The sequence below is a fragment of the Penaeus chinensis genome, chromosome 16, assembly GCF_019202785.1.
Source record: "Penaeus chinensis breed Huanghai No. 1 chromosome 16, ASM1920278v2, whole genome shotgun sequence".
Lineage (NCBI taxonomy): Eukaryota > Metazoa > Arthropoda > Malacostraca > Decapoda > Penaeidae > Penaeus > Penaeus chinensis.
In genome coordinates, this window is record NC_061834.1 from 6,577,112 (window position 1) to 6,599,611 (window position 22,500).

General features: G+C 38.2%; 1 protein-coding gene across 1 annotated transcript in view; it reads right to left on the bottom strand.

Annotated features, from left to right (window-relative positions):
- Positions 1-8,670: 8,670 nt before the first annotated feature.
- LOC125033169 (X-ray repair cross-complementing protein 5-like) overlaps positions 8,671-22,500 on the bottom strand; it is a 16,159-nt gene continuing 2,329 nt past the window's right edge. Inside the window, exons 2-17 of the mRNA XM_047624520.1 lie at positions 22,208-22,315; positions 21,927-22,029; positions 21,422-21,548; positions 21,124-21,246; positions 19,766-19,931; positions 19,508-19,648; positions 18,023-18,191; positions 15,282-15,421; positions 14,481-14,618; positions 13,520-13,668; positions 11,407-11,530; positions 11,004-11,128; positions 10,589-10,743; positions 9,718-9,939; positions 9,473-9,612; positions 8,671-9,237 (exon numbers count right to left, since the gene is read on the bottom strand). Of these exons, the coding sequence (XP_047480476.1) occupies positions 9,223-9,237; positions 9,473-9,612; positions 9,718-9,939; positions 10,589-10,743; positions 11,004-11,128; positions 11,407-11,530; positions 13,520-13,668; positions 14,481-14,618; positions 15,282-15,421; positions 18,023-18,191; positions 19,508-19,648; positions 19,766-19,931; positions 21,124-21,246; positions 21,422-21,548; positions 21,927-22,029; positions 22,208-22,315 (2,145 nt within the window). The 3' untranslated portion in view covers positions 8,671-9,222. The remainder of the gene's footprint in view (positions 9,238-9,472; positions 9,613-9,717; positions 9,940-10,588; positions 10,744-11,003; positions 11,129-11,406; positions 11,531-13,519; positions 13,669-14,480; positions 14,619-15,281; positions 15,422-18,022; positions 18,192-19,507; positions 19,649-19,765; positions 19,932-21,123; positions 21,247-21,421; positions 21,549-21,926; positions 22,030-22,207; positions 22,316-22,500) is intronic.

Consider the following 22,500-nt stretch of genomic DNA (forward strand, 5'->3'; position numbering starts at 1 on the left):
GTATTGTGTTTATGATGTTGATATAACCAGTGTGTAAATCCTTTATGTAACTGCATGCTGTAAGGAGAAGAAAGTGAGTGAATGTTGATAACAGATTACATGGGTTACTGAAGATAAGCATTACTGAGCTTTAATATTTAACACTGAAAATCAGACAATTTTTTTTTATTGATATTGAAAGAGGATTGAACTCTGTGGTAAAGCATTATTTCTTGTGACTATTGACACTAACCTGTGCTATTTCAACCAAATTCATTCATATGCAAGACTGTTACTTCACTTTCATTGTATGGAAAACTTTTTAGAAGTGTTCATGACTTGTTTAAATTTAATTAAAAGAAGTTGACCTTAATGACAAGAACAGTAGTTACTGTTATAAGATTTTCATTGTACTTTGGGGGAAATGCATAATAGGTCATTGTAAAACTATGCAGCTGACCTCACATGGCAAATGTCTGAAGAGTAATGGGAGTTCATGAACTAATTAAAAAAAATCAAGAGGCTCCAGTGTAAATTCTGTCATTTCTCATGTTTAGGGCTGCTAATGATTAGACCTTTAGGCATTTGTGTTATAAGATACTTGGTAACTTGGGCCATTCAACTGTGGGATGAAATTGAGTATATTTTTAGTTAATGAAACAGGCTTGCTGAATATACAAATCTGAAAAAAAACCTTGACTCTATAGAAAGCTTAATTTAAGTAAAAAGGGTTTTTAGTCATAATTTACAAGAGAAAAATGATTGTAATGTTGGTTAGTATTCGATAACATTACTTAAACTATCAATTTGAATGATCCCTCATTTTTGATAATTAAAAGATTAAACACTCAAAAGAGAATCTATCAGTAGCTTTACATTTTATCAAGATTTTAGTATTTTTACATTTCATATACATTAAATATCATGTAACCTAAACACTCAGATTGTAAAGATCAGAGTATGAAGATTTAACTAAATATTCTGGCTGTGTAATGGTGAAAGCTCATCAGCATCATTTTAGAAATGTGTAAGCACCACTCATTGTAAATATATTAGTCAATTGGTGAAATGAAGATTAATTGATTACCTGATAAAGGGCAATTTAAACTTCGTCTATTGTTAGAAAATGATTAACGAATAGAAGTAAGATCCTGTCCACTAAATCTAAACTAAACCTACATAATGCTGTGGTTAGGAAATCAAACTACAATATGTTAAACAGTACATTGTGTTTATAATAGGTGGAATGATGAAAATGCTGTCAATAAATGTGATATTTCTGTTATACTAACATGCTTATTAAATCCCTGAATTTCTACACATGACTTCACTTTTTTTTTTCTTTTTAATTATTAAATTCTTATTAAATCACTGAATTTCAGCATGACTTTTTTTTTATGTTCTTTTCTTTTTTTTCCTCCCCTAGATCAAAGCAGTTCAGTCAATGCATGACAGAGGCAACCAGCTGGATAGCACATGGTCCAAGTGCAATAAATAAGGAAATCAAAGGGAATTATCATTGTTTTTGTTTTTTTAAACATCATTTTGACCACTGACAGTTTTTAGTTCATACATTTAGAGAGATGAAGTGCTTTTATATCTTTGCTTTAATCCTGCGGTTTCACTAGGCATCCAGATAACTGGGTATGGACTAGGAAAACATATCATCACCCCATGGTCATAGTTGTACATTCAGCGGGTCTTCAGGAAGGGGTTTGTGTATGTGCTCCTGAAGGATTTCCACTGGGCCACTAGGGTGGAGTGCACCATCCATAGGCTATGCTTGGAGAATAACAGTGTCATTGTTATTTGTACCTGACGATAGAAGGAATCTGCTTAATGATAACAGTCTATTACCATCTTTAAACCGCACAACAAATGGCAAATATAGATCTCTAAAAAATGGCAAAACTGCAAAAATATGTCAACAAAAAAAAATGTTAATAGCACTGCAGAGAGGAGGCAAGGACTCTTGGAACCACATTTGAGTGTATGTGATGGCCGTGCTTACAAGTCGCACATCCCTCGAGAGTAAGCACTCTGAATTTTGTTCCAAGTGCAAGTTGCGAGGCACCTGGATACAGCAGATTAATTAACATTGCTTACTGCTATAACTAAATAAACTATGGTGTAATAAACTAAAAAAAGAAAGAAAAAAATATCAAACATATTTTCCCAATATATTTTATATGTACCTGATTTCAATTGCCATAGGAAAGCAAAAGAAAGAAAGAATGGTTAATGGTAAAAAATGAATATGCCAGGCATCAAAGGTCATGTAGCACTATAGGAATGCATAGGATTGGAAAGAGTAAAGAGGGGGAGGAGTTGATATGATTATGTGCTACACGTCAACAGTCATACAGTAGAAGGATGGATTGGAAAGGATAAAGAGGGATAAAGGTAGAGAGAATGAGTAAATGGGTTAAGGTTAGATCAAGTGAAGGATATGTATGTATCTGAGGAAGGAGAACTAATTGTCAAAGGAGAAAGTGTGGGATTCTATAAGGATGTCTAACAAGTTGGGTGGTCTGGGCAGGAAGGATAAGTGAGGAAAAGCAGAGATACAGGTAGCAGTAAAGCATGGACAGGATACCAAAATGTGTAGGACTGAGAGAGGTACTTTACATAGGGAACATAAAGACATATCAGAATGTAACATGAGACAGGAGTGCATCAAGCAGTGTGGCCAATGTGCAAGTAGGCAAGAGCTGTCTCCCATTGTATCTTCTGATGAAATGGGGATGACCAAGAGGAGACGTAGTTTCACAGTATGTAAAAGGTGGGTCTTAAAGTGGGGACAATAATCTGTGGCTGTAATACAAGAGAAATGGTGTGATGTGGATATAGCGGAAGTGGTTCTTGACCTGGGGGGAAACCCCCCCCAGGTGGGTGTCAGCCATTTCCAAGAGGGACAAGGAACCCTTGGGAAAAAACAGAAATTTCTTTAATTATATTTGTTATTCTTTTTATTAATAATGTGACTAATTCATATTCAATAAAAAGATTAAGAACAAATTTATAATTTCCTTTACATCTATGAATTTTATTCATAGATGCAAGGGGGGCATAGACAGAAGGACAGATTCTTAAAGGGGAAATGGTAGTAAAATGGTTAAGAGTCACTGACCTAGAGTGTCTGCCTGTTCATTGCCAAAGATTCTGAAATGGCTGGGCACCAAGCAAAGCCTGATATATTTGTGACATGTACACAGGTAAACCAACCAGTCCTGAATCTTATGGACAAGGGGGTTGGTCATGTGCATAGATTGTATGAGAGAGTATGAGTAATGGGTGTAAGTAAAAATAGTGAGAAAGGAGGAAGGAAATGAGTACATGCATTTTACGGCGAAAATAAGCACGGACAGCTCTGTAGTAGGGAGACTGGACTCAGGAGGGGGGATATTTGAATGTGGGTGCAGTATGTGGTGCAGTAGTAGCATTCTCATCTGGCAATCTTGCTGACCCATGATCAAATCCCATGCTGCCAGTGGATGGTACATACAAGGGGTAATTTAGAAGCAAAGTAAACAGACAGCCTGTCACACCAAGAATAACCATTGTAAGAAGTGGAATTAAACTAAATTATTATTGCAAAACCAGCACCAGAGAAGGATTTAGAGTTTAAACATAGGTACTGGAGGAATGAGTGGAGACATGGTCAATGAAATGAGTAGGGGAATGTCTGATTTTCATAGGTCAGAAAAACAAGAGGAGCAAATACAGGGGTAAGGTATAAGCAATGGAGGAGTAAAATGGGCAGAAAAGGGAAAAGGTAAGAGATGGGGAAAGGGCAAAGAGGAGAGGAGAATATCCATGTGAACAGAAAACAGTATAGGTAAATGTGGAGAAGAAAAGGTAGGAAGCAGAGATTGAGGGGTAATTAGTTTGGCAAGGGAAAATTGATGGAAACGAGCATAGCATCGGAGGGAGAGAAGGTCATGATGGCGTCGCAAAAAATGGCATACATGCTCTCAACTAGTTTGGAGTAAAAAATAGCCAGGAACTTGCCAGAGGGATGGTTTTGGAGTGGAGAACCATATGAAAAAAGAAGAGTGGGCTTTAGGGACCTACATGTGCTAAAGTCAAAATGATGGAGAAGGAAGGATTTAGAGGTAGAAAAGTGTAAGCCATCATTAGTGGCCTAGGAAGATACTAATATCACAGACTGGAGGAGTTAGTGGAAAGCAGGTTAACCATCTTTGCCAGAGGCAAAGATGGTTAAATCATCCACATATAGTAGAGGTGAAACAATGCCTATAACAACAAGAGAGAATAAGGTGGTTCTGAACACACTGCCTTGTGGGACACATTCAAACTGAGGAAAAGATGATGGTGTGGAGGAGGCAATTATTACCTGGAAAGTATGTTTGGAGGAAAAACTTTGTTAAGATTAGATCAAAGTTATTAAAGGAAGAAATATGGGATTTTGCAAGGATGCCCATTAGGTATGGTAGGATTAGCAAAGGAGAAAGGGGGTTTTAGGAGTGATTAGTTCAGTTTCAGGAAAATATCAGGATGGAGAGAATCCAGGAAAGGGGATTGTTGTGGCAAACAGACATGTATATCCAGGGGAAAGCAGAGGAGATAATGGGGAAGGAAGGGCAGATGATGCAAGTGATGTGGATTTGGTTGGGGAGGTCTGAGAAACAAAGGTTTTCTTATGAGGAGCAGAAGATCAGATAGTCATATAAGGGGTAGAGGAAGAGGTAGGTGGAGGAGGGTGTAGTAGGAGACAAGGTAAAATGTTTAGATTGTCTGCTACTGGCAGAGTAAGGAAAGAGAGGGGTGGTGTCCATGTGGCTGGTAAGTACATCTTCTCCACAATCTGATCAATCCTTGACAGGGCAATTTGTAGGGGAGATGGAGACAGTTCCAGTGCAAGTATTGAGGGAGGGATGAGGCTGGGCAGGAATGGGTTTGCCAGTGAAGTCAGTCAGGGTTTATAATGTTTTAGTTTGGGATTTGGATGAAACTGTTAAAAAAGGCAGTGGCATAGAATGAAGTAGTATTGCAGAGATGGTTAATAAGGCTGCATAATACTAATAAGAGAGGATGAAGAAAGCTTTGGGGATGGAGGAGATGAAGTAGAGGTTGTTGCGAGAAGAGGAGGTTGAGTAATGATCTGGGTGGATGGTTTGAACTAGACTGATGTGATAACAAGCATTGAGAAGGGGGTAGTTGTAGTATTCAGGAGAGCCTGGGGTCAGGGAACTGGGGGAATTCAAAACAGTGGGGCAAGCCTCATTGCCCCTAATAGAGGTAAAAAATCTCCATTACTGGCCATAGTAAGCCTGGAGTATGTTAGGGAAAGAAATGGTCCACCCCTTAGGATCCCCTTGAGGGGTAAGGGCTAGACAACTAAAAGGGAATGCAGTGTCCATGGTTCCCCTAGGATGGTCGTGACTGGCACAAAGTCGGCCTTTCATCCTTTCAACAAGGCTCTCACACCTTAGGAAGTGGACAATAGAAGCGGTTGGAGAAAAGAAGGAAAAGGAGAAGGGAAGAAGAGAAGACCTTGCAAATTACTTAGTAGAAGCCTGAGGACCAAGTAGGGGTGACCCCTGGCATTGGGCCTCAGTCTTCGTCTTGTAAGCTCCCCCACAGCAACAACGGGCATAGGACGGGGGGGGGGGGGACTTCATTCAAAGGAATGTTACGAGTGGTAATAAGTAGTATAACAGCACTCACAAGGGTGCTAGGTAACAGTAGTAGTAGCAGTGTTCAGATTTGTGGTCAAAAGAGAGCATGTGACTGGAGAATTAAATGGTTAATGGTTAAAAGCAAAATAAATGTGCTAGACATCTAAGGTCATGTAGCACTACAGTAAATGGTAGTGAAGCGTGGTTGAGTTAGTGATTAGTTGTCAAAGTTGGGCAATGGGTTAAGGTTGGGTAAGGTAATGTATAGGGGTTAGATCAAGTGAAGGATGTATATGCATTTGAGAAATGGAAATAGGTTATCAAAGCAGAAAGTGTGAGAAGTTGTGGGAGGGATCACGAAAAATCGGTCCCATTTGGCTGGGCTAAATAGATTATTTAAGAATTTTGTAGAGATGGGGGTAGTAGAAGGACGGGGGCATGTGGAAGAAGGAGTAGTGTTGAGGGAAGTAGTGTTATGGGGAGGTGGACAATAAGGTTGTAAAGTAGTATAAGGGATGATGGGGTAGTTGATGAAGAAGGTTGTGGGGGTATAGTTGTTGAAGTTGAGCATGTTGGGAGAAATGTCTCCTGGGGTGTTGATTAGGGTGGATACTGTACTAGTCGGCATTGAGGAGGGGGTATTAGTTGTAGTGTTCAGAGCCGTGGTCAAAGGAGAGCCTGGGGTCAGGGAATCGGGCAAGTTTGAATTGGTGGAGCTATTTGATGAAGAGGCAATTGCCTCTAATAATGGTATGGTTAATGGTTAATGGTTATTCATTGTTGGCCATGATAAGCCTGGAGTATGTTGGGGAGAGAAACGGTCCACCCCTCAGGGTCGCTTGAGGGGTAAGGGCTAGACAACTAAAGCAGGGGAATACCGTGCCCATGGCTCCCTCAGGCCGTTCAGGACTGGCACAAAGTCAGCCTTTCATCCTTTCAGCACGGCTCTCACACCTTAGGAAGTGGATAGTAGAAGGGGTTGGTGAAGGGACAGAAAGGAAAAAGTAGGAGGGGGAAAAAAAGACAATGCAAAATTTGTTGAGTCGAGGGCTGAGTCCCAAGGTTGGGGAGTTCCCCAGCATTGGGTCCCAGTCTCTGCCTCCTAAGCCCCCCCACGACAACAACGGGCAAGGGATTGGGGGGGTGGAGAATTAAAACCATTGGGGCTAGTTGATAAGGGTACAAAATCTTCATTACTGGCCATGATAAGCCTGGAGTATGTTGGGGAGAGAAACAATCAACCCTCAGGGTCCCCTTGAGGGGTAAGGGCTAAACAACTAAAAGGGAAAACTGTGCCCATGACTCCCTTAACTAGGTCTTTCATGACTGGCACAAAGTCAGCCTTTCATTCTTTTAACACGACTCTCAACCTTGTGAAGTAGATAGTAGAAGAGGTTGGCGAAGAGAAGAAAAAGGTAAGCAGAAGAAAAGATTGTGCAAAATTAGTTGAGTCAAGGCTGAAGCCCAAGGTAGGGATGATCCCTGGCATTAGACCTGTTTCCTTCTCCTAAGCCCCCACCACCACAACAACAGGCATGGGACTGGGGGGAGGAGGGGGAGGAAAATATACTTGTGTGTAAAAAATACAAACTACTTAACTGTTAGGTTCCTTGCTGCCAGCACGTGATCCAAAATTCAGGCATTAGGCTTACTTGAGTCACAACTCTCCTAAGTGTGTGGTTTGTTGGCCCATCTTAGAACACTTGTGTGTGGTGGCCAGACTCCTTGCTTCTCCTTTGCAATGTTTTTCTCCTTTTCTGCATAAATGCTTTTTTTGCCAATTTCAAGGGTCCATATCTGTCATTTGATGGTTAATAGTTACAAAACAAAATAAATGTGCTAGACATCAAAGGTCATACTGCACTATGGAAAGGTGTAGTTGTGAAAGAGGTAAAGAAGTGGGTTAGTTGGTAAATAAATGTGCTATATGTCAAAAGTGTATACCACTTCAGATAGTATGGCATTCAAAGGGGCAAGGAGGGGTGAGGGTAGAGAGGGTGAATAAGTTGTTAAAGGAAGACATTTGTATGGAAAGGTAGGGATTAGCAAAAGAAGGGGGAGTTTAAGGGCAATTGGGGGTGTAAGAGGAACATGGGTGGGAGGATGGATTGATTTTGGCAGTTACTTTGAGTGTAAATGGAATGGCAGCAGAGATTGAAGGATGGATGAGGTGTGGGTGTCATGATTAGATATTTATGAATGTCTTCAAGAGTTTCTGAAGTGGAGTTGGTTGTGGTGGTCTGAGATACAAGGGTTTTCTTAATGGGGAAGAAGCATTTGAGGGGTAGAGGGATAGGTTGATGTAGGAAAGAATGTGGTAGAAGATCGGGGCACCTGTGGAAGGAAACTTTGCCTACTTTGCCCCCAGGCCATTCATAAATGGCACAAAACACAGGTCTCTTAGGAAGTGGATGATAGAAGGGTTGGAGAAGAGAAAGAACTCAAAAGGAGAAGAAGAAAAGATTGTGCAAAATTAGGCAAGTTGAGGGTTGAGGCTCAAGGAAGGGCTGATCCCCAAACTGTGTCCCAGTCCCCATCTCCTAAGCCCCTCACAACAACAATGGGCATGACAATGGTGCAGTTGTCATTTGATATCCTTTTTTCCTTGCACTGACTCTATATCATTTCTAAGTAGTCTATAACTATGTGCAATAACTATAACAATAAGAAACATTTTGTTATGTGTTACGTTTTCATATTTTCATATTATTCAATCTACTGTAACACAACCTGCTCTGTCAATCACAGTGGTCAGGAATAGGATCCTGAGCATGGAAATTATGTTACTTCTGGACCCAGTGCTCTTCCAGCTATGGCTTACAAATGTTACATTACACCCTCATTTGCTGGCAGAAACAATGCAACAACCAGCCCCTTCCTAAATGGCCATTGAGTCTAGTCTTCCTCCAAAAGTTCTGTGCACTTCTTGTAAGTCATTCCCATCATGTCATCCTTCAGATGAATTTTTCATAATGGTCCGTTCCTGTCACCCTTTGTCATGGTAATCCAATTGATTAAATGATTTTCAGCAAAAAAAGAAAAAGCAAAGAATCAATAACAATTTTATTTTTGAATGAGTCTGAATAGAATCACATTTCTAACTTACCATATGTTTTAGCTAAACTTTATCCTTCCAATTTCAAAATTTTAGAAGTTGCACTTCTAACTGTAATGTCACCAAAACTTCACTAAACTTCCTGTCAAATCAGACTGAAGTTTCCTAAGAAAATATAATTTTATACTCTGTTAAAGACATCTAGTTAAGAAGTACAGAAAACAAATTTCTAGGAACAAAGAAACATCAGAACAGTTCTATTCACAGGATAATCAAATACTACAATCAACCCAAACATTATATGGAGGGAGCTGTGACAGAATAACACCTTTATACTCAATATATATTCACTGACTTTTGTCCATACTGCAGTTGATAAAGAAATTCTATGGCATAACTGTACCCCATACTTTTCCAATATACATATTAATAAGTATAAAAATACAAAATTCTTGGTATTAAAGAAGGCTACAACTTCTTAGGAACAGAAGCTTCTCTGCTGGATTTATAAGCTTGCTGATGAGGAACAAGTCATGCTTCTGAAGTTTACAGGTCATCCAACTGGAAGAAAAATTTAAATGTCAAGGTAATGAGTCATATCTAAAAATGTAATATACTGAATAGCTTTTATGTGAATTCTATTAAATGTATATAATTCAAGGTAGAGGAGGAAGAGGAGCAAAAGGCTTATGAGTAAGGAAAAGGAAGAAATAAAGGAGGTACAAGAAAGAAAGAAAAAAACAGTGTAAAAAAGAGAAAGAAAGAAGAGTAATTTAAACGATCCCATCATACTGACCAGATCTTCCATATCATCACTGGCCTCAGGTTTTGGGGGTGGTGCCTGCATCTCAACCTCCACCTGCCAGAAAGCCTCAGCTTCCTCTGCACTGACAGTACTTCTCATATTTTCATTGCTTGAGATTAAGCCGTAGTTACCTGCAGACAAATACAAAGTTAAAATAATCCTACTAAAATTCACTTTGCATAATGTATCTCATCAATTTTACAAGACTGCTAACACCTTTGCAAAACCTGACTAACCTTCTTTGACACGACTCCAAAATTCATTCAATGACCTTGTCGTTACTGTGTCCTTCATAGAGGTAATGAACTTGTTGTATACCGCAGGATCTATGCCACATGACTCACGACGGAAGTTCTCCAAGCAGTCCAAGATTTTGGTGGTTACGGCAGCACTGGTAGCACCACCACCACCAATACTATCTAACAATTGCATCACCACATCTCCAAGCTGACTGCAAACTGAAATTAATTTTTAAAAATTTATATTGTTTAAAGGCAATAATTAAAATCTATACTACTCTAATATGTAACTGGCACCATTATGTTATTACGATCAGCAGAAAAATTTCCTCCACCATTATTTCTAAACCTCTGAAAGCTCAGAAGAAAACTACGTAACAGGTTACTTATCAACAGTGGTAAGTAGTATGGTAAGTAGTATGCTATCTTCTGCTGACCAAAAATTCCTCTCTAAATGTTTACATGGATTAAAATAAAATTGGAATAATCACATTACTATATCTCCTTTTTTTTCTAATTCTACACAACAACTGATCAGAATATGAATCCTTATCAGAAAAAGGGAAGAATCATTATTTTTTCATTACATATAAGAATGTAGGAAAATCACACACACACACACACACACACACACACACACACACACACACACACACACACACACACACACACACAAACACACACAACACACACAACACACACACACACACACACAAACACACACACACACACACACACACACACACACACACACACACACACACACACACACACACACACACACACACACACAAATTTTCCAGTTAACAGAAAATGAAATATTATCATTCCATTTTTGGTGAACAACAGAGAAGGAAGAAATACTAACTGAGGTTGAAGTTAGGAGCTTCTCCAGCAAGAAGAGCCATGAAGTCCTGAACGGGAGTAGTTGAAGTCACTTTAGTTACCAGGGGTCGAGTCAGGTCACCTGCATTTACATTGTCATCATCACCTAACTTTATTTTCTTGTCAGCATGACTGTCGCTGTTGTTCAGAAGACAAAGGTTAAAATTAACAATGATATATGAAGCATAAATATATATATATATATATATATATATATATATATATATATATATATATATATTTTTTTTTTTTTTTTTTTTCCCCCCAAAATCTTATTTCCAGCAGCTAAATATGTCACCAGGTGGAGTATATCTGCTAGAATCAACCTACAAACAGTCCTTCTAATGAGGCAGTTGATGGTAGCATCATTATTTACTCTGCTTTATTTCTATACATACCTTGAAAACAAGTCTGCCTTATCCTTTGTCTTCTTGACAACTCTCTTAGTTGGGAAAGCAGTTTGAAGTGCAGGAGCTACTCTATCCCGACCTTCACATAGACTCTCAGGAGGCTTCAAGATGTTCTGCAAACAGAGAAGAAAAAAAAATTCTCACCAATATAATAAATATCAATAAAATACAAACTTCCAAACTTTCTATATATCAATCCATAATGTACCAAAATTTAAACTACATCACAATTCATACCCAAGTAGTTGAAAAATCTCAATGATAAATATCAACAATACAGTGCAAAGAGTGGGTGTGCCTGGTGGATGTACCTGCACAGTGAAATTTGCAAGCCAACCTTAAAATACTCAGTTCCAGGTACCTTTAGAGGATTAAAAACAAAGCAACTCACCAGAACGTGATCAGCAGGTGGAGGAAGTGGATCATGAGGGTGGATGGCACGATGGGTCAGAACATTATAATAGTGTTGTAGCTGTGGGTTCAAAACTGTAGTTGGCTCTAGCTCCTCCTCATCACTGAAATAAATGATTTTTTAGGTTGTATAAATGAAAGCATGCAGTGTGCTATATATGCATAGAAATGGCCTATAATTACTGATGCCTGGGTAGGAGTCTTGTTTTGCCTAATACATGAAGATACTAAATTATTAGCATTAGTAATACTAGTACAACTGCCCAAAATTCACAGTCATCTTAATAGTATCAAGCTGGGATTCTATCTGGTAATACAGTAGCGGCATTCTAGTATGATAATATAAACCAGGTTATTAATCCATTGGATTCAGATGCCTTGCACATAGACCAAAATCCATGCATTTGGCTTCCATGAGTGGCAACTCCCCAGGTGTGTGGCTTGTTGGGCCAGACTACACATCACTTGTATGCAGTTTTAGGACTCCTTGCCTCCTCTTTGTAATGTTACTACCCCTTTTATCTTTTATCTTTCATTTCCATTTTGCCTATTTTTGAGGTCTACATTTGTTATCGGTTTTATTGTATCAAGATGATAATATTGCTTTTGTTGTGCAGAATCCATATTATCTCACACTGGGAGTTTACACTTGTAACAATAAGTTACAATTTGTTATTAGTAGTACTCTTTATGTATTAAAGGAAGGTAAACTTCACCCTCTTAAAGATCATTGGGAATCCTGCTAGAGCTTGTGAACAAGCCTCTTACTGATGAGTCACTGAGTCAATCTCATTCCAAGAGCTTTGTGCAGACAAGACAATTTCCCTTGAGACATTTCTCACTTGGCCTTTGGCCAATTTTCCCCCCATGACGAGACATTTTAAGAATACAATATTGAAGTACTTTCTTAGCAAAAGAAATTACTTTAAACTACTTTAAAGAAAGTACCATTCCATTCCATAATTATTTAAAATTGAACATTTATGTGCTCACTTCATAATTACTCTATGTATGTTTTTGTGACATTAACTCTTAACTGCCTGCTTGTGGCCCAAAATATGGGCATAAGACTTACTCTGACAGGTGTGTGGCTTTGTAATATCATCATAATCACAACCAACCCACAAAAGAGAGGGAGGGAGGGAGGGAGGGAGGGAGGGAGGGAGGGAGGGAGGGAGGGAGGGAGGGAGGGAGGGAGGGAGGGAGGGTGGGAGGGAGGGAGGGAGGGAAGGTGGGAGGGAGGGATTGAGGGCGGGAGGGAGGGAGGGATAGAGGGAGGGAGGGAGGGCGGGAGGGATAGAGGGAGGGCGGGAGGGATAGAGGGAGGGAGGGAGGGAGGGAGGGAGGGAGGGAGGGAGGGAGGGAGGGAGAGAGGAGAGAGAGAGAGAGAGAGAGAGAAGAGAGAGAGGGAGAGAGGGAGAGAGGGAGAGGGGGAGAGAGGGAGAGGGGGAGAGAGGGAGGGAGGGAGGGAGGGAGGGAGGGAGGGAGGGAGAGAGGGAGGGAGGGAGAGAGGGAGAGAGGGAGGGAGGGAGGGAGGGAGGGGGGGAGGGAGGGAGGGAGGGAGAGAGGGAGGGAGGGGGGAGAGAGAGAGAGAGAGAGAGAGAGAGAGAGAGAGAGAGAGAGAGAGAGAGAGAGAGAGAGAGAGAGAGAGAGAGAGAGAGAGAGAGAGAGAGAGAGAGAGAGAGAAAGAGAGAGAGAGAGAGAGAGAGATAGTGAGAGAGAGAGGAGAGAGAAAAAAACAAAGAAAAAGAAAAAAGAAAAACAAACAAAACAAGTAGAAGAGAAGAAGACACAAAACACAGGAAAACGTTGTGTTGCTTTAATGCAAAAAGGGGAGAAGCTAGGCAACCAAATGAAAATAACGTAACAATGAGGAGAGGGTGCTGTAAAGGACAGATGAGCTATTAAAAGTGTGATACATTTATGTCTGCCAGTCAGCTGTAAACCATCAAGTTAGCACTAATTAAGCCTAAATGCTCCTTGATACATGAATGATATAAGACAGGAAGGAGAAAATATTGTTTCTATACTTAACCCTAAAATCACCTGATATTCATACAGATTAGAAAAAATTATTACAACAACATACTCACTCATCATGACCACTCAAATCCATGCAAGATATAAGGTCATCCATCGCTTGTTTCTCTTTCTCTGCTAACTTCTCAGTCAACCGCTGTAAACTTGGAAATGTAAACAGTCTGATGTCTTCTTGGAATGGAAGTGGGATCCAGATAAGGCACTGCAAACACAGATACTAATTAGAAAATGCAAGAACATGTGCATTTTAATAGAGATCTAAACAAAATTATCTATGGATTTTTTTTTACATACATACATACATACATATAAATTTCACATACACACACACACACACACATATATATTACAGATATTACAAAACTTTAAATTGCAATATATCAAAACTGTGTGGAGAATGCAAATCTAACTTCCTAGGACTTTGGCATGTGTGTTTAGGACAAAAAATACAAAAACTAGTTTCATTCTTTTAAACAGCAAATAGCATGATGATATGCATATTTTTTGCATAACATTCGGTCATGTATTGTCAGGAACTGGTGTCATTTCATGCACTATGATGAATATCAAAAAGAAAAAACTATACATTGTAGGGCTATCTACAAGTCTAAGTGCGCGCGCGCGCACACACACACACACACACACACACACACACACACACACACACACACACACACACACACACACACACACACACACACACACACACACACACACACACACACACACACACACACACACACACACACACACACACACACACACACACACACACACACATTTTTTTTTGTACATGTAATTTTGTCTGTGCAATGAGTTGCATAAATTTTGCAAAAAGTCATGACAGTGCACACTGTCATGCATTTTGCTTTTTAACTATGCATTCTCATTGAAGATCAATCATCATTGAATATATTCTATAGATTTTATTTCATAGTTGCATATAGTAATTTTATAACGATATTTTAAATATGGACCATAAACTCAATATCAAAGGTACTTAACAATACCAACCTCATATTTCTTTGTGACCTCTGGGAATAGGACTCCCATTACTGGGTTAGAATTTTTGTTGTAAATCCTTCTTGTGATGGCCACCATGTCTAACTCCACCAGCGCCTGGATGAGGGACGACAAAGCTACGGCTGCTGTCTGCAACATCAAAGACAATGCTGTCAGACATATAGAAAGTCACTACAAAACATAGTGCAGACATAGTAAGTGTACAGATATTTCTTAATATATGAGGGGTGCTCAAAAATATGATTACTTATTATCTTCATTGTCCAAGGTTTAGAGCAATTTTTGTTTTATATCAACACATCACCAAAATGTTTCCCTTTTAGATCATGGAACATAGTTGGGTGAATTGGCTGGATGACTGACAACTACTATGATGTTCTCAGCCAAACATTTTGTGGACAAAGAGACACAAAACAAAACTTGGAAATTTTGGATAAAACCCACACTGAAGAGTTTTAGCATGATTTCCACCTTTTGAGTTGTGAAATAAATATCAGAACATGTCCATCAAGTCAAGTTTAAAATACTCTAAAGGAGACTGCAACTTGTGAAACCTAATAAAACTTGTTTTTAGTGACCTATCATATATGTACAAAATACTGAGAGTTTTTTCTACACATCTCTATGTACTTCCCTGATATATTATATATCTACTACTATATATAAAAAAAAAAAAAAAAAAAAAAAAAAAAAAAAAATCATGGAGTACTGCATATACACAAAAATATAATAATGACCACACTGGGGGGGAGGGGGGGTGGAATCCACTAAATAGAAGCCAAAAGATCCCACCTCATCTCCTTCTCGTGCAGTCACAACTAGCACTTGATCTCCAGCTCGACGATTATGACACACGTTGGATGAGCGTGTAAATCCTAAGACACTCAGAGCACGTGGACTATCTGATGAGAACTTCATCTGAGCATCCTCATCTGCAATGACAAGTATATATTGAGAGGTGACAAATGTTTATAATAAACAATAATTATCTTTTCTTTACCCCTTTGAACTAATGCCCTTGGATATGAAAATATCAAGTTAAGGTAGTTCTTGTTTTATTTGTTTTTACACATAGATGGCTACACTTGTACTAAGTCAACAGTGAGCCAGTTATGACTACTACCTGTCTTGCCCCTTCACCCTTTTCATTGATTTACAGAAATATTTTAAGTTATCTATTTTGCTGTTACTAATGTTTATAATATTATAGTAATTATGTTTCTAATAAAAATAACACCATTGATATTCATAGCAATACTAAAAAATACATTTTTTCTGCCAATTCAAGGAAAATTGAAATCTGGTAAGGTCACAACACCTACTAATTGACTCCTTTGTGGCTAAGCACTACCAGAGCCATCTATGTATAGAGACATTTCACAAAAATAAAAAAAGAATGAGCACAGCATTTTTCCCTTTTTTTATTCATTTTCCCTGGTGGCACTAGGTTAAGATAGATATCCTTAGCTCATATAAAGAATTAAAGGAAAGCTTAAAAATTGGAAAAGCAAAAAAATCCAAGAACTAAATAAATTGAAAACGTGGCATAAAATATTTGGGATTTTCAGTCCTTGGAAGGGTCTCAAGAATTGGGCAAGTGGGCAAGCTGATGGCTACACAAAAAAAATAAATGTCTGTGAACTTATGACAATCAAATTAGCAGAAGAGTACACTCCAGTGTTTAATCACATACACATTCTTTTAGACAATTCAGCAACAGTACGCCAAGGGTCTACTCTGTCTCCAGAGCATCTTTGAGTCTCAGAGACTCTCCTGGAACTAGCGACCCAGAAACATTGTATCCTGAAGCTTCTTAACTTGATTTGGTGGGCAGATGCCCTGTCCCTCCATGAGTCTTTGACAGTGAACTGGTCACTGTCAGACAATGTATTAAAAAATTGGTGGATCAATTTGGACTACCAGAAGTAGACCTGTTCACGTCTCAACCCACTCAGGCAGGACTGGATACATTCATGGTTGAGTGGAACAGATATTATTTTCAATAGTTTTAAACAAAGCTTATACTTCCCGTGGTGTCTCACTTGCAGACGTTTCAAAGCCAAGTAATGTTGATAGCTCCCATGCGGAAAGTTCAACCCTGGACAAGGATCCTCTCTCCTGACCCCTCTAGCTTGGCATCTCCATTAAAGGCCATCTGTGCTCCCTTCCACTATCATTCACCAAGTTTCCTCAAACACTAAAATTTATTGAGCTTGGTATATCCATCTAGTTCTACTGTGAATAATAATTTACACAAAATCTATCATTTATTCAAATAACTTTTACTGAACTTTAATTTCATCAACTTTTTGGGGGGTTAAATTCTGGACAGAAGGTTGGGGAATGCAATCTATTTTACTCAGTTACTTCTTATGGGGAATAATTGTCAAGAGTGGAACTCTACCATATATCTAAGACTACCTGTATATACTTGGACATTTCCAATTATGATCACTAATATTCTAATAAAACAATAAACTCTTTTTTCAGCATTTTTTGGTAATACATCAGAGCTCTGCTTTTGTCTTCTATAAAGATAATAAATTACATGGCTATTGGACATTTTCATGAACACAGTAATCTGTACAAATGTATAAAATGTACAAGATAAATATGTAGATTGCACAAAGTGTGTAGGCCGTTAATCGTCAATGTATACTTTGAAAACAACCAAGTGCCCCTCCAAGTGCCACAGCATCAATTGAGAGTTCTCTATTACTACTGAAAAGACCCAAGAAAAATTCAATAACATTCAGTAGACAGAAAAACAATTTAACCCATCACCACCAGGTGAAAGAAGTCCCTGAGTATGAAAATCTCTGGTGATTTCTGGCAATGGTCAGACACTGGGCATGGGAGTCCGCCACATCAAGCAGAACTTCCCGCTCCACACGCTCTGCCATGGGTACAGGCGTACCCCACAGACCAAGCCGTTTGTTATGACCCTAGTACACATGACCTGTCTGAACTGGGTTAAAATCAACAAATCTGTTTTTCTCAAAAGCATGTGCTACTATTTTCTACCAAATCAAATTAGAAACCTATGGCATAAGAGGACAGCTCAGAGGTGGTTTAATAGTTTCCCTCTAAACAGATGTCAGGATAAAAAATATAACAATGTTGCATCAGCTTGAAACTTAATGGTACTGGAGTTCCCCCAAGGACCTATTCTTTGCCCAATTCTATTTCTGTTTTACAAAAATGATATCTCATGAGTAAGCATTATCTTGAAACTAAGTTTATTATTCTCCCACACTGGATGTCCCCCCCCATGCTCCTCAGAGGCTCAAGCTAGACTTACTGGACACTGGGCCTCTCCAAATGTCATTTAGGTTACAGACTTCAAATGCACAAACAAACAAACATACATGCACAATGTATACAACTTAAAAACTTACATAAATATCTTTTAGTAATTAGGCTTTGATATCAAAAGGGAAAAATAAAAGGGTATAAGATTGAAAGTCATAATTTTAAAATGTATCCTGCTCCAGGTAAACATGTACATAATGAGTAATATGAGGAACTCCTACCTGAAAAGGGAACCAATGTTGTCCCATACTTGTAACCCATTATGACCTCTGCTTCATCAACAGCCGTCTGGGCATCATCATGGCGATGGTAAGATGTCTCGCTGATGATAGCTGCTGTTTCATCATGGGCATGCATTTTCTTCCAAGTTGGGACAGTTGAATGTTTGACCTGAGGGTAAGCCAGAACTAGAGTCTCCTACACACACACACACACACACACACACACACACACACACACACACACACACACACACACACACACACACACAAACACACACACACACAAACACACACAAACACACACACACACACAAACACACACACACACACACACACAAAATAGAAATATATAATTTGAGTAAATTTGCTGTTGCACCCTAACTGATGTTCAAAAATTCACTGAGGGGTTACTGTTGGCTCATCACATTAAATGGTGCATAAAGCTCTTGAAGGATGATTAGACTCAGTGGGCATTAGAAATGGGGATTTGGCATTATTTCCATCAATAAATGAGTGTGCAATGTAGCACACTGACTCCATCACAAAATCACTTTTTGTGGATAAAATTTAAAAATTCCTTTCTGGTATAAAGATTGTGTAACAAAGCATGGAACTAACAGTCAACTGAATAAGCCTGCATTACCACCTATTTATTCATGTAACTTTATGACTGTTATTAGACAGAGATATTAGTTAAAAGGGATCACAAAGTTTTCAATATGCCTTGTTTGAAAATTTGTCAAGCAAGTGTTATATAATAACAAAATAAAAAATCTGTTCAAGTTCTAATTGACTCCTTGATAATGGAGCACTTGTGGAGCCATATGTGTGCAACAGAACTCACAGTGGACAGAACATATGACCACACGCAAAGGGTTAATAGATAGTTTTGCTGTAATCATTCATACTTTTTTAAATACCAGATTTGACAGTCTATATGCAAAATAAAAAGGGTGTAATTTTCATTTGTCCAACTCCAAAGAATTTATTTTAGATAAATATAGTTTTCAAAGCACAAGTAATTAAGCATCATTCCCTGAAAACTACTAAGGTATGTTCAGCCACTTGGTTTAGTACTTTAAAACTAAAAACTTACTCTGCAAGTGTTATCTAAACCAGTCAATTGATAGCCAGACCTTTTCAAAATTTGAAGAGGAAATTTTGTTTTCAAGAAGAAATCAAATAAGTATTCTCTCTATTTGTGATATGATCAACTATAATTATCTTATTCATAATTGTGTGTTTTATCTATTTTATAATTGTAATACTAGTAACATATCCATCTCTATATATTGTATGCGTTAGTAACGTCAGTGCTGTACACTCCTCCAGAATATACTTGTGCAGCTCAACAAAGTTCCCTATTTTATTTACCTTTTCCCCTCGAATGGAGCAACAAAACAACATATAAAACACTATCAAATATCTCTGTAGCTGGTGGCTCATCAAACTCTATTCATGTGTAATTCCTGAATGGAATCATACCTTGATTTTCCCTGTAATGGCTATCTGGAAGTCAGGACCAATATCCAGGACAGTGTTCCAGTTAGCACTACCTGCTGACTTTTTCTGGAAGAAGATAAGCTGTGGGATGGCCTCATCAAAACTGCAAATTATTCCATCCACCTGAAGAAAAAGATTCATAATCATTAACGATTAATAGTAATAAAATTAAGCAAAATATATATATATATATACATCAAATGAAACAAAAATATATAAAATTCAGCAACATAGTCTTACCTCAGACACAATCCTGGTAATCAGGGCTTCACCTGCTAATTGAATGGCAGACTTTGGTTTTCCATTCCAGTTCATTGGATTACCACTCTTTGGTGCTCCATTTGAGCTCCCGGGTCCATCCATGTCGTCATCATCACTGTTGTCTTCATCTACTATCTCTGGTCCTCTGATGTGATGATACAATTGGTGAGGGATACTTTTTTTCAATACTTTAAAATCATAATATCAATAATAATAATAACAATAAAAGTTTTAAAATTGATAGAAAAAAAAAAAAACATAGATTCACACAAGTCCCATTGGGATACTATTTGACTCTTTGGTGGCTGAGCATTTGTGGAGCAATCCATGTGCAAATCCATGTGCAACAATCCAGAGCACTTGATGCATTAATATGAAGTTTATTATACAACCTTAAAAAAATTATTATCATGTTATATCTGGAATACCAGTATAAACTTACAAGTGTGATACATATATAATATAATCATGATTATATAAACCCACACTCGCAGCAGAGAAACTGAAATCTATATTGTGATTACAAAGTTATAAATATAAACTTTGTGTAAAAACTTTCATTTATTTCAAAAGATAATGTGAAAAAAAAAAAAAATAATAATATAAACCTACAGTTATAACCCTATGCTACCACACACTGCTTACTTTACACAGAGTAAAGAGCAAATAATGATCAATTATGGAGTCTAACAAAAAATTAACTATTCTACATTCTTGCTAGACATATAAGGTCATGTAGCACTATAGGAAGGTATGGTAAACAATAGTGAAAGGTGGTTGAGTTAGTAGTTAGTTGCTATACATCAACAATCTAGAGTGATATTGGAAAGGTTGAAGATGGGTAAAGGAGCTGATGAGTGTATGGGTTAAGGTAGGAGTAGATCAAGTGAAGGATATGTAAGCATCTGAGGAAGGAGAACAGGTTGTCAAAGTAGAAAGTGTAGGATTCCGTAAGGATGTCTGACAGGATGGGAGGTTGGTGAAGGCAGGATAGGTGGAGAAAACAGAGGTATGCTGCAGTAAAGCGTAGACAGGACAACAGAATGTATGGAACTGAAAGAGGAACATTATATAAGGAACATAGGGGTGGATCAGAACGTCACATCAAACAGGAGTTTGACTGCTTAAATCTGATAGTGGATGAACCAACAACAATTAGTTGTGAAAGAATGAAAATAATCAAATTCTCTTCTTCATCAAGTTCAGTTCCTAGCTACTGAAAGAAGATTGGATTTCTCCCAGGATTGCTTTAGCTTGAGCTAAGTAAATAAGTATCTAAATAGGATATCGTTCTGAATGATAACTAAATAAACAGATTATTCTGTATGATAACTAACATGACACTCAGTTCAATGCCACTGTTGTTGAGGCCAGCAATAATCTTGGATGCTTGATCATCACTGAACTCTCCACTGAAGTCTGTCATCAACACAATTTTCTTACTGCTATATCGCATTCCACTGGAAAAGGAAAAATAAATGCATAGTTCACAGTTCTATATGAAACTGGAAAACTTAGTGTCATATATCACACAAACTTTTGAAAAGATATTAACCATCTTAGATATGTAAATATGAGCACAAGTCCTTCATTTACAGTTATCTATAGAAAACTATATCAAATATTTGGACTTACTCAGGATCATGCATAAGGTCCATTGCCACTACCAGGGCATCCAGCCAATCTGCTCTGGCTTTCCCGAAAGGCACCTGGTCTACCTCATTCATCATGTCCCAGTCCACGGTCATTATTTCCCTTAGGACTGAATTAAAATGTCAGATAGCAGGAAACAGTAAGGATTTATATAATAACATTAACCAAAACAGGAACAATGCCAACAAGTCTAAGCTAATGCAGTTATGTCTGGCAAAGAAGATTCCACTATTTATACTAGAAAGACAGAGCTTGTCAACCTTTCTGGAAATGTATTGGTAGATAAAGAACCAGTCCAAGCTCCATCTTGCTGAACATACATGAGGGAGGTTTGCTAGCTTTTGTCAGAGTAAAATCTCTGAAGCAACAGCATGACTTCTTGCAGTTTTATACTAAGTTATGCATATCCTTAATTAGCAAAACTATTCATGTAATTTCAATATATGTCAAAGTAAGACTGGCATAAAAGAGGGTTATTGTGCCATACCTGTAATATGTTGATACTGGTCTCCACTGGCAAGATTATTGTCTGTACCATCTGTTCCAAACAAAACTACACCCACTTGATCTTTACACTTTTCTGCAAACATCTGTAAAAGATGATAGCAATAAACTAATTGTATGATTGGGGGGAGGCTTAGGATGCGAAGGGAACACAAGAAATATTTGATGATGTAACAGAATTCATGACTTTTTTAACCAGAAAATAGTTATCCATCACATATATTCACTTCAGTATCATAAATAATGAGTACTCTTAGTATTTACCTTCCTTTGCAGAATATTTGTTAAGCATTTTTTTGCCTGTGAGAAGAAGCTTGTTTCCGTGCTGGCCCGCACACCTGGACCAACATCTAGGACCACCACAATACCCTCCTGTAAGACAAAAGAAATTTATATTACCATCGTGAAATTGCCAACTTAATCTAATGTAACTACTTAACCCAAGTGACAGTTTACTCACTATCTTCAAAACCTTCATCTACATATTCCTATCACCATTTTGGCATACTCTGTTCTATCCAATTCTAAATAATTATGAAGATTTTAAAAAGAAATCA